The sequence below is a fragment of the Diadema setosum genome, chromosome 8, assembly GCF_964275005.1.
Source record: "Diadema setosum chromosome 8, eeDiaSeto1, whole genome shotgun sequence".
Taxonomy (NCBI): Eukaryota; Metazoa; Echinodermata; class Echinoidea; order Diadematoida; family Diadematidae; genus Diadema; species Diadema setosum.
In genome coordinates, this window is record NC_092692.1 from 9691141 (window position 1) to 9704649 (window position 13509).

The 13509-nt window shown below is 38.7% G+C and overlaps 2 protein-coding genes across 2 annotated transcripts in view; one reads left to right on the forward strand and one right to left on the reverse strand.

The window, feature by feature from the left end:
* Positions 1 to 1136: 1136 nt before the first annotated feature.
* Positions 1137 to 7577, reverse strand: LOC140232039 (small ribosomal subunit protein uS8). The gene is made up of 5 exons (XM_072312189.1): positions 7473 to 7577; positions 4627 to 4765; positions 3794 to 3873; positions 2207 to 2292; positions 1137 to 1304 (listed from the first exon to the last, which is right to left on the reverse strand). The coding sequence occupies exons 2-5, from the start codon at positions 4757 to 4759 to the stop codon at positions 1211 to 1213; spliced, it is 393 nt and encodes a 130-aa protein (XP_072168290.1). The 5' UTR covers positions 4760 to 4765; positions 7473 to 7577; the 3' UTR covers positions 1137 to 1210.
* A 40-nt stretch (positions 7578 to 7617) lies between these two features.
* The window catches only part of LOC140231799 (uncharacterized), a 41659-nt gene continuing 35767 nt past the window's right edge, over positions 7618 to 13509 (forward strand). Inside the window, exons 1-3 of the mRNA XM_072311953.1 lie at positions 7618 to 7695; positions 9960 to 10108; positions 10747 to 10893. Coding sequence (XP_072168054.1) covers positions 9968 to 10108; positions 10747 to 10893 — 288 coding nt within the window. The 5' untranslated portion in view covers positions 7618 to 7695; positions 9960 to 9967. The remainder of the gene's footprint in view (positions 7696 to 9959; positions 10109 to 10746; positions 10894 to 13509) is intronic.

The window sequence follows — 13509 nt, forward strand, 5'->3', positions numbered from 1 at the left end:
AACTGACCAAATAAACAATAAAAATACAGATAATGTTGCAGCCTGAATTTTTACTTCGTTGTAACTGGAATTTCGTTATAACCTTGTTTGTTATAATGGGAGTGCACTGTATGTGAAGTTCTTCAATGATTTAATACTTGCTTCTCTCTAAAATGTTGAGTACAGCGGATGACAAACATACACACAACTTGGCAAATAAAATACTCCCCAAACTTTAAAAAGCCTCTCATACATTGTACTCTCTTTGCTAACATTCCACACACACAAGCATTTTATTTCAGTCACCTGCTTACAAACGCCTGAAGACGGCAGCCACGTTTCAAGATTTCTCAAACCTCACAGAAAGTCATGAATGATTGGCAATTACACTATTCAAAATCAAACTACCGGTACCCTTTTATTCGATACGGGGAAAATCATGGTTTTCTTTCTCACGATACCTTTTATCACTGTCAAGTCCATAACAGCATCTCTACACGACTAACACTAATCTCTGATGTTGATGAAACACAACTTATTAGGAGTTCTCGTACCACACACAATTTATTGCTTTTGGCCACTAATACTTTTCCTCAATCCCCTCCTCCTCCCCCCCCCCCCCCAATCACTCACACCACACAATGAAGACCCTTTGCAGTGATAGCTAGCAAGGTGGGCTACCTTTGGCACTACACTCTAAAACATCCTCCACAGGTTAGCACTCACAGCTCAAGCATTCCACACATCCATAACAAGGGAGCTTTAGATTTGTCACACAGACGTCGAGACAATTGTGTTGGCCATTCTCCTCTCTCCCACCGTCGTGCTGCAAAGCAGCTTTATCATATGCAAGGACGCAGAGTCTATACAAAGTGAAATGGCGCCCCCGTATGATAATTGCATCAAGTAGCTCTCTGCGTCGTGATTTGAGCGGACGCAAAAATGGCCCAGAACCGACTGTGAAAACTCATAAGACAACGCAAGATCTATTTTTATAAGCAATTTTGCGCATGTGCAAAACAGGTTTTTTTCCCCCCTCTGAACATAAGCATACAAAAATCTAAAGCTCCCTAATGCTGACAAAACCATCCTTTAAAATTTCTGTCTATAAAAAAAGACCATCAAAAAAACAAACTTGTACGAGAAAAGTCACTGAATGATGTTTTTTAGTGCAGTTTATTCTGGCTCATAATTTACAACCCCACGGTTCCTGCTCCTCCTCTCTGCCTTCTCAGAAGAAGAAGCCAAGGATCTTGCCACCCACATGTTTCCTTCTTGCCTCCTCGTGGTCCATGATGCCTCCTGAGGTGGTGAGGACAACGTATCTGGAGAAGGAACGAAATAAGGAAAGTCATATGTGTAAACACGATTTACATAGCCATTTTGAAATGCCCATGGGTAATCATTTACTGGTTTCACTTACCCATGGCAACCAAATTCATTATTCAAAACAAGGTAGATCAAAAAAACAATCAGGGAAAAATTTGCATGGTGCTAATATCTTGATAGGAAAGAATGTCTCAGTAGAAAAGGGTGATTCTCAAACAAGGGGGCTCAGACAACCCAGCTAACATCTTGATAATTTAATTAAGAAAACATTTAAATAACCTGTTCTCTTCAGTGCTAATACAGCCCTCAAAGTAACTTTCTACTTGAGTTTGCTCTCCCTTATCTGATCTCTGAAGAATAATTCTGAATAATGCCTCCGGCACCACTTCGTGGCGGAGGCATAAAAATACCAATTTAGAAGTACACATGGGGAGGTATTTTCTGAAATATTTTGGGTGGTGTAAGTACTATTTCTTAGTACTCTGTCATACGTTATTTGTTCTCATTTGAACGATCACCATTTCCATGACAACTATTATTATTACCCTTCAAGGCTTCACTAAATATCACAGAAAAGTAAAGAGCATTATTCTTCTGTATGATCACAAACTCTTTGCAATACCTGTGAAGCATCATTTCATCCCTTTTCAAAGCTGATCAATGATTGTCACTGCACATGTTCTAATATCAAAAACATTACAGTGCATTAAATTATGTGCAAGTTGATTGGCTCTATATTTCCTTTATTTTCTATCACTATTTTCTCTCTCCCTTCATCATTAATGTAATTCTTAATGAGATTCCTCATAGGAACTTCATCAACCAACATGTCCCACTACCTAACAACAAACAGAACAGTCCTTGGCAAAGGGCTGGGAGGTGGTGTCAAGAAGCTTACCCGAACTGTCTGGAGGGCAGCAGGTTGCTGGTCCACCTCTCCATGTCATTGATTGAGACGTCAAAGCGGGGACTGATCACACCACACTGTGATGACAGGGAAGAACAAATCATAGAAGTTCATCAAGAAAGGAAGCATTACCAGTAATTCGTCGCTAGAGTGACAAGACCTTGTATCTCAAAGTTTGGTGAAAATGACTTTTTTGGATTAATGGTCAGAGAATCAGTGAAGTGGTGTCGCTGGGGTGACAAGACCTTGTATCTCATAGTTTGGTGAAAATGACTTTTTTGATTAATGGTCAGAGAATCAGCTACTAGTAAGTGATGTCCTGTCCAAATCCAAGCTGTCTTACCCCAAAAATGACACCACCACGCATGTCAAAGAAAAGGCTATCCAATATGATATATGGTGCTTTGGCTGCTATGTTGTTGTTGTTGTGTTTTTTTTTTTTTTTTGCTCTCCTGAACATTTGACATTTTGTAGTCTATATGAGATCTTGTTGCCCCAGCAATGATATATAACAGATAAACATGGCATGAGGCTGCTGCCAACATTCACACATCAAAATCACAAAAATTCTAAACAACTTTACAAGGAGATACCGATAGTGCCTTGCATGCTTTTACATGGGCAATAAAAATTCCTAAATCAGGGGAGTTTTTTAAACTTCTTTTGTCAAGGCTCACATGATGGTAAGTGATTCAAGGAGCCTTATACAGAATCACTGACTTGGCAGCTTTGCATTGCATATTCACAGTGATTAGAAACTGCACTTTGTTTACAGTGTTTTCAAAACTCAACTCCAGAGAGAACACATCTCTCTAAAACTTAACAAATCTCATACAGGACAACTGGACAAAAAAAGAATTTTTCAACATCTTAGATTCAAACCTTCCACCATACAAGGGCCAACATCTAAACAATGTTCATCCTCGTCTGATATGCTTGTCACATGCTTGACTGTGTTTGGTATTAAATGGAGACAAACTGTCGTCTAAGGTACGCATGATATACCAGCTAATTTGATTCAATAATCAACTTTGGTTTGATTAACTTGTAATGCAGTGTAATTTTACAAGTGTTCATCACAATGTACTTCCGATGCTCAACACACTTGTGTGATGACAGATGATTTAGTACATTGACAAATCTGTTCATCTCAGAATTTCTGCAAGGTTGATTGCATATTACACACCTCTTTGTGTGTCATGGTGTAAAATCCATGTGACACATTATTCTGAGATTACAACAGATCTCATGAGTGCTTTTGTAAAACATTCTGCTTTTCAACACCATGGAACTTTTCATAGGAGCATTTATGCTAGAATGGAGAACAGCAAATTGTACAGAAAATTGCAAGGATTGCAGTGATATAATTTCTATGACAAGGGTTTAAATGTTCTTACAAATGATCAGTATTCAAAACAGATAAATTTGTGCAGTTGAGCAAAGTATGTAAAGTTGGCAAGCTACTGACCAAGTTGTGCAACTGTGGCACAGAAAAATTTAATGCACAACTTGTAAAAATTTGACTCTCGGTAGCACATGCAAGTCTAGCTGAGAAGGCACAAAAAATTTTTGGCTCACCTTGTTCAGCCTGCCATTGAGATTGACAATAATCTTGCCTCCCCTGTGGTCATCCACGATCTCAAACTCTCCGATGTACCCTGAAAGAGATGCGAAAGAAATGATTGGCATTATTACAGATAGCAATGGCAGTGCTTTATCCCACTGACCACTATCATACACACACAAAATAAAAAAGTAATTTCATTTGGGGTAGACTGAACACTTTTCATGAAAATTATTGTAATATCGGGAATCTCACTACAATATTTGTACATCAGGGTACAAAAAGAAATATAAAGAGCCGGGCCATGCAAAATCACCCTGTTAAAAGAGAGTCTTGTCACACCCAAACTCTTTAGAGCGAGGTTCCACTGTAATGTACAGTCACAGGTCTCACTAGTAGACAGCTAGATTAAAGGGATGGTATGGTACTGGTGGAAATGAGGATTGAGCTTTTAACTTTTAGAGAGATACCAAGAAACCACTTATGAAATGTTACAGCGCATATCATTCACATAGGAATTCAAAGTTATTGTTTTTTTTAAATGAAAATTGGTTTTGAAATGCCGAGATATCAAAAAAAAAAAAGAAAGAAAGAAAGAAAGAAGAAGAATTAAACAAAGTGATCCTAATAAAAGATGGGTCCCATATTCTATTAGCAACACTTTGTTTTGGATATCTCTGCCATTTCAAAAACAATTTTCATCACATAAATGCAGAATTCCTCTTGGAATTACACGCTCTCTCACATTTCATAAGATGTTTCTCATTATCACACCATAGAAACCTGAAGCCAGGAATCAACTAAAACTATACTGGTCATCCCTCTAAGCAATGAGATAGATACCTACCATGCTTCATCATGACCATCAGGAACTTGACAGTAACCTTGGAGCACGGCCTGATCATCACCTGACGCTTGCATCGCTTCTCGGCATTGCAGATGCTCCGCAGAGCATCGGCCAGAACACTCATACGCACCATGGTGGCCTGAAAGATGTTGCAAAAATAGTATTCACTTTTATAATTGCAATAACAGTATCCATGGAAATATTAAAGTGATTGTAGAGAGTGCAACAAAATTTGATGCAAGGTATAGAAATATACATCAAGATCAAGGTATGTAAATCATACACACATGTAGGACATCATGTGAAATTACATCTGAGTTGTTGGTGGTGTGTCACAACACCTTTCCCTTGATTTTAGCATATTTTGCCAACACTGCCATTTTATGAATGACAAATTAAAGCACACTGAAAAAGTGTGCACGACTACACAAGAGTACAGTGGAAACTCGATATAAAGAGATCTGACATAACAACATACCTGGGCCATGTTTTATGAAGAGTTAAAATTGATTATATAGTTGATTTCAACTGTAAGTCTATGGCAGCCTGTGTGGTACGGAAATTTAAAATCGATTTTAGCTTTTGATAAAACGGGGCCCTGATATAACAAACTTATTTCTCCAGTCCAAATGAGTTTATTTCCTTTGTTTTGTACTGTTATTGACTACTGATACAACAAAAATATCTGATAGTGATATAAAGAACAAATTGTATTGGTCCCAAGGATCTCGTTAAACTGAGTTTCTACTGGAATACTATCCAAAACTCCTCTGCAGACCTTTGCAGCTTCTGCTATATGAATGGTGTTATGTGTAGACACTTATCAAAAGACTTTCAGAGAAACAAAGTGGGATAAAACTACACAGAGGCATAGTCTTTAAGTCTGCTCAGCCTCTACATTAAAGTGATGGTATAGTTTTTGCTAAAATGGGGATTCAGGGTTTAACTTTTTTTGCAAAATAGATCTAATTAGAAACCATTTATATTAAAATATCAAAGAGGATATAATTCTAAGGTGAAAATTATCAACTTTTCCTGCAAGTTTCATTCTTGTGAGGATGTTTGATAAATTAAGAACTAATGTTCCATATAAATGTCGACACAGCATACATTAAATGCAAACACTCCAAGTCTCACTCAATCACTTATTTTTTTTATTTTTTTAATCTACAAACATAGATGCTACTTGCTAGAAGAATGATGGCCTTATTCTGATCCTTTATTCCTGATCCTCACAGACTATTTCTTATTTTACCATGTAATGGCATCATCATGAAAAATTACCCCACTTTCATTCGCACATGCGTGTAAAGGGAATGGAGTTGGTGTGACTGCGACTGTGACACACGCAATACTGTGCAAAATGAATGAGTGGGGTAATTTTTTACAATATAGCCCCATGTATTTATGCCAGAAGACTACTTTAACCAGCTTTAATGGGTGCCGCTGGCACTACCACCATGCATTATTGCAATAGGTCAACTCTACTGTTCAGTTGCATGAAAAGCATGTAGGGTCTAAGAGTACCAGTATTCGGTCAGCTACCGGTATTCGGTCACATATCACTAGTCACCAGCCAGCAAGTTCAACTGTCACAACACACGCAAATCACATCAATTCACATACTTGCACACTCATTCACAACAGGAAACTCCCTTAGCCCCCTCCAAAAATCCATCCAAAATCCCAAATTTTACCGTCAAAAGTGCAGAATCGGCGCTACTTTCCAAAAGCACGCTGGGATTGAGCCCAGTTTTAAGAGTACGGGTCGCCGAAGAAGCGCTAAAAATCGAGAAATACGCCGTTCTCTTGCAGGATTTTTTGCTTATCGCAAGCGTGGAGTGTGATGGTATCCTCAAAAATGCAAAAGAAAAACAAAATTTCTGTACGTGCCGATACAGTGTCTCAATGTACCTAACGTTAGATCTACAACTTGAATGCAAGTGCCGATTACCCGGTACCCAGTTTTTCTATTCGGTCACCAACGGGCGCCGCGACGTCGCCGATGCAATTTTGCGCCAACGAACAAGGTAGCGCGCGGCACATTTTTTAGCTGCCTTGAACACGCATTGACTTTGAACGCGCATATCGCGTGACTGAATACTGCACTGGTCACGGTGACTGTATTCTGGGGAATTTTCAAGGCGATTATTTTGGGATTTTGTGAAATTCTGTGTGATATTTAACAAAATGAAAATTGAGATTAAAGAAATTAGATATATTTCACATACATTGCTGTAGATATGATGTATGTATGTATTATTTCAGTTTGAAAAATATTGCAAAAAAGCTTAAGTGACCGAATACTTGGGGTGTTACCCTAGCAGTGACCGACCATCAATCATGCCCAGTTTCCCACGAGATTCCCAATGCAGTGGCAGTGGTATTGCGGCAAACAGAAACAGCACCTCTCCGTGCTCTCTCTCTGTTTTTAATCAATCGAGTTAGGATTGATTTCGAGTAGGAAAGACTGCGATTTTCACATACTAATTGAGCGTTATATCAGCATCTGTATCTACTTGTAAATTTCAACAAAAAGAGGAACGATATTTAGGGCTTTTTTTTTTTTGTCCATGGCTAGTGTCTAAAGCTGCTGCAGCTGCGGTCCGTGTAAAATACCTCGGTGAACCGTGCATTTACTGATTAACGGGATAGGCCTTACCCGCAATGGACACGACCCAATTGTCAAAGGATTTATTCATCTCTCTGGTTTCCTACATTTCTTCTGCTTATACAAACGTAAATATGCTATTCATATAAATTACATAATGAATTTGGGAGGTAGAAATAGTGAGGGATGTTCACGATTTTGGCCGATAGTTCACAATATTTTTCTCATGACCAACCTTCGCTAGTTGCTGCGAGAGAAAAGGTCAATGTAAAGCGGAAGCATAATATTGTCAGTCTGCCTAGTCTCAGTGGGTACAGTCGTTCTTTTCGTATAGCACAGGGTTTGTCACTTGCGCGACGCGGCGCGGTAATTGCGTTGATACGATGTACCGTGCGACCCAAAGTTTACCGTTGTTTGTGGCGAGTTATATTCTCGTGGTAATCACCAAACGATCGCTGGTAAGTGCATATTTAAGTTTTAGGTGTTATAAGGATTTCATGGGAAATGCAAATTTAGATCAGAACAAATCAAGCGAGCGTAAAATCACCTCTGCATTCCCTGTAGCAACAGGCAACTAAACCCCTAACAACAGTGATTACTGGTCCCATATACTGTGATTTATGTAGTGCATAGTGTCTCCACCAATGCAATGGCAATGAAAAAAATTACACAAGCTCAGCCCAGTCGCTGTAAAAACGCACGGCGTCTGGGGCCTGTCTTACAGAGACTTGTGATAGAAATCAATCACAAGTTTCTTGTGAGCTGCAATGCAAGTTGCGATTGATTTGGGGACTTGTGATTGATTTGAAGGCTGTATAAGACGGGGCCTGGTCGGGCTTTACCAATGTTTACCCTTTTCTTTATTGACAAAACGAAAAGTGTTCTGTCAAAAATCTGTCAAACTGAAATTTTTCATTAGAATTCCTAAAACAGTGAGAATGCATTCTGTCCGAAAAAAAAAAAATGCACAGCCCAGTCGCTGTAGGCCTACGTAGCCAGCGTAGCATACGCGTACTAACAGCGTCTGGTCGTCGTGTACGTCGGGCTATTCAAGCAAGCATTGCGATGAACTCACTGAACAACAAGTCAATATGACGAATAGAAGTTCTTGGATGTTCAATTTATCCCCAGTTTTAGTAGCCATGCCTAGGGTGGTATTCTGAAAATCTTCCTAAGTTTCTTTTTTCTAAGTCAGAAAGTTTTCCAAGTGCCTAGCTAGGAAAGACAAAATTGTTATTCTGAAATTTCTTCCTAGGAACTTCTTAAATATTAACTATACACAGCCCAGTCGCTGTACATGGTACGTCGCGACAGGGCTGTACGCGCGCGACCACCAACCACTAGGAGAGCGACGTAATCGTATTACGATAGCTTTGAATTTTGATACTTAACATCATTTTTGTCATCTCAAACTCAACGAGTATACTTTTCAATATTTACTCTACATCTGATGCTATCAGTATTCAAATGTACGCAATGAAACTTACCGAAATTGATCATCATATCCAGCATGTCCACACGGTACACAATCTTTCACGCCAGGCCTAACTATACACAGCCCAGTCGCTGTACATGGTACGTCGCGACGTACCGACGGTCAGGAATTGCGCCAGAAAGTGTCATTTATTTGTTCCACGGACTTATCGCAAGTGGTCTCCATGGACCCAGTGTGGCGAACTATTCTTCTGTAATAGAAACATGCATTTAACGTGAGTAAAGTATTCTGTTTAAAGGAGAAAAGTATACATTTTCCTAAGTTTTGTAGTGCTAGTTGTGTTGAGGTTCCTCACTTTGAGGCTGCATGCCGCGCTCGTCAGACGCTGTTTTCGCATAGCGTAACAGCGTCTGGTCGGGCTACTTAAATATATGCAAATTAGGCCATCCTTGTTCCGGCCCATGTCCTTTCTTAAGCCAACACGAAATGCTGTATCATATGGAACCGAACCAACCAGTGACAATCGCATATTATCATGGTGTAGGGTTATATACATGTGTGCGCGGCATGTCCCCTTTCTCATGCCCATTTCGCACATCAAAGTACATGTTGCGCGCCGTGTAATGTATGACAATTAAGCGCCTGTCACAATGTTTTGCAGCTTGCTATATCTACTTTACAGGACAGGGGTGGGGCTTCCCTAAATCAAATGTCTTCCTTAAAATTCTTTCCCAAGTGCATTCTAGAATACCAATATCTTCCTAAGTCAGAAATGTGCATATCTCATCCTCATTTGCATATCTTCCTAAATTTTTTCCTAAGTTAAGGAAAAAACTTATAAAGAAACTTAGGAGAAACTTAAGAAGATTTTCAGAATACCACTTAGGAAAAAATTCTGACTTTCTTAGGAAGAAATTTCTTCCTAGGAAGGATTTCAGAATACCACCCTGGATTTTTGCAACAAAATACAGGCAGCAAACTTGATTCAGCTACGACAGGGAATATCGTAGTTCAAGGTAAGTTTGTATGCATGTGATCATATCTTTTTCTACTTGCTTAATCTTTACTTCGAAGGGCGATGCAGCCTATCACAACGATGAATAATGTAACCTGAAGCTTTCAAATTAGTATTCAAATTGTGCGTGTTCATCAAACATGAATATAAATAAAATGACACTGAAGGAATAAAAATGCAAAGAGTTAGAAATGTAAGCATAGTTGACAGTCTGTACAGCTTGTTTGAAGAATCCCAGTCTAGAACCTAGAAATGTACTTCCTTGAATGCAGCAAACAAGATGACAACCTTGGCAGAGGCCAGTGCCAGTCGGAAGAGGGAACGGAGCTTTGTTGGGAAACCCAGAAAGATATCCAGTGGTGTACCTCTCACCAGAGTCCAACGTGTAGCACATCGATCAGACATTCTCCTGGATGATCAGGTATGATAAAGTGTTTGTAGAAGAACAGGGCTATGTGAACCATGCATGTCTCGCACAACTTTTACTTTATTCAATCTCGTGTAATCAACTGAGACTTAATTCAACAGCACTTCTCTTTTTGTCTTTTGTTGAGCAAGAAAAGTACTTCAAATGGAACGTATCATCAGTTTCTGTGGTGTCCAACCAAAAGTGGGTTGTTTCTTGTCAGTCTCAGTATATGCTTTGAAATTATTTCTTCATAAAGAGTGCATGTATGCTGGTCCAACTTGTACAGTATGTGTGTTTTGTTTTTAAAACTTAATAGGCCATGATAGACCTATGCATCATCTCTGTTTGTCAGTTCATTGCCTTTAAATGTTTTGAACAGCTCTAGTTCTATAAATCAATAGTGATATCCTGTCATTATGTGAACAAAAGTAAAAAAAAAAAAGAAAAAAAAGACATTTAGGTCAAATAATTGAATTGAAACAATTGAATTTACCAATACATATGTATGGTAGGTAGATATCCCAATACAAGATAAAAGTAGATTTCACTTTCTGCATTTTATGTTGCATCATGGCGAACATTGTAGCCATAGTATTTTTTTTTTTTTAGTCTTTCTATTTTACCCATGATGCATCTCTTCCTCTCCATAGATATCCCTTGTGAGAGATACCCAGGATGCATTGGAGAAAGCCATGATGATGGTAGTCTCCAGTAGGAGCCAGCAGGAGCAGGCAGCCTGGCTGGAGGAAGTGGAGAGACTCAAGCTCCAGAGTGATGAGATGCTTCTCATTCTCAAGGTGACATTCTCAATGCTACCTTCAATATTTGGGTAGTATTCTAGCTGGTCTAGAAAATCTAAAGTAGAGTGGACTCCTGTTATATTGAAGTCCTCAGAACCAGCAGTTTCCTTTCGTTATATCGAAAATTTGTTGTAACGGAAAAAATAAACAATAAAAAACATAGAACGGATAATGCTGCGGCCTGAATTGTTACTTCGTTGTAACTGGAATTTTGTTACAACCTTGTTCATTATAAAGGGAGTGCACTGCTGCAAAAAATGAAAACCTAATCTAGTATCCAAAATATCAACATACATCCTGTTGTATGTCAAGTATTAAAGATACATTGGAGGAAACATCACAGAAGTCCAATTTGGCTTGTAAACACCTGACACCAGTATAATGAAAGTGATCAATGCAGTTCAGAGACCTATTGTGGGAGTTTCACAACTTTGTGGTGGGCAGTGGCAGGCATTGGTAAAGTATCATTTGCAGTATGTTAGAAACCAGGGGTAAAGGTAGTGTAAAGACAGACTCGGTGAGAAAGTTTTGTACCAAGTTCTTTTTTATTTTTTTCTCATTTTCAAACTATGCATTGCTTTCAGCTTATCCCATTGGGTATGAGGAAGCTGAGTGCTTGATGGTATTTTTATGCCTCCGCCACGAAGTGGTGCCGGAGGCATTATGTTTTTGGGTTGTCTGTCCGTCAGTACGTACGTCCGTACGCCCGTACGCCCGTCCGTCCGTCCGTCCGCATTCGTTTACGCGATAACTTGAGAAATATTGACTGGAATTTTACCAAACTTGGTCCAAGTATAAAGTATGATGGGGCAATTACTTGATTAGATTTTGGGTGAAATCGGCCAAAGGTCAAAGGTCAAAGGTCAAGGTCAAATCATGAAATTGTATCCGTTTACACGATAACTCAAGACTGGATTGAGCAAATTTCACCAAACTTTGTCTGAGGATGATGTATAATGGGACAATTACATGTTAGTTTTTTTAGTGAAATCGGACTGAGGTCAAAGGTCAAAGATCAAGGTCAAATCCTAAAATTTATCTGTTTACGTGATAACTCAAAACTGGATGAAGTAGCTTTCACCAAACTTGGTCCAGGGATGATGTATGATGGGGCAATTAGTTGAGGAGATTTTAGTGACATTGGCAAGAGGTCAAAGGTCAAAAGGTCAAGGTCAAATGCTAAAAATGTTGCTATTTCCCCCATATCTATGCAATGCCCGAAGGTATTTTATTGAAACTTAGCGTAGACATGTACTACTGCGTAAAGATTCTCCAGAGAGAGTTTCATGTCATAAGGTCAAAGGTCAAAAGATCAAAGGTTAGGTGAAAATGTTGCAATTTCACTTTTCTCGCAAATGGTTTAATGTATCTTCATAGAACTTGGTACATATGCATGTACTGACTGGCAGGGATTATCTAGGGAATTTAGGGGTCATGGGTCAGTATGTAGTCAGGGGTCAAAGGTCAAGGTCAACTCCTCAAAATTTTACTGTTTCCCTCATATACTAGTGTATATTCAATGCTTACATTATTAGTTTTAAAACTTAATATATACATGTTGTATTACCTAATGGAGATTCTCCGGGAAATTTCCAGAGGTCAAAGGTTAAGGATTAAAGGTCAGGTTTAAAAAAAAAATAAAAAAATCTATTTTGTACTGTAATTACACTCGTTCTCCATACCTTGAAAAGTACTCAATGCATAAACTTATAACAGGGTCGGTCAGAAGTCAAGTAAAAATCCTCAATCCCCCAAATATGTGTACCTGCACTCTTAGACAATTATAGCAAACCCAGTTTGAGGAAAGTGAACATTCAATACATTTCTGACAAACCTGTCATATCAGTATTTTGCCAGTTATGTGAAACTGTCATCACACATTGTGAAGACATTGTACTATACACCTATTGGGAGAATCATGCATTATGGTGGAGGTATCAGTCGCCATAGTGACATTTCTAGTTTAAAATGTGATTTTCAGGCTATTGGTACACTTTAACATAAATGCACAGGAAGGATAGTACACTGTTAGCACAATTCCCGCCATGGTGTCAATCTTATGGTAGTGCTCTGATCCAGCACCTTACAATGCAGCACATCTATATGAAGGTCTTGGTTTCACTTTATTCAGACTTCGGGAATTTGTGATGATGCATGCAAAGGAAACAAGCCAAATAGCTCTAACACACACACACACACACACACACACACACACAAATCCAACTCAATAAATTGTTGATGGTTTTGCAAGCTCTGTTTGATAGCCAACTGTATGTTTTCCATCTGAAGAGGGCTGCATACCTCTACAGAGTTCATAATAACAAGCAATGTCGATTAGTCATTGAACTGTACATGTCTTTCAAGTATTGTTCAATGGTGTGATCTTTCTCCATTGGCTGGTTCAATCAAGTAGCATACTGTACACATGAATGTATGCCATTTATACATGCATAAAATTTGCTATAAAAATGAATGACCGCAGATCTGACACCGTAACAGAATGCCTGATCACATTTATATATTCATATGTAATAATATTATATATATTCACATACATTGTATATATTCATATAATCATATAATCATATATTCATATATTCATATAGTCCTATA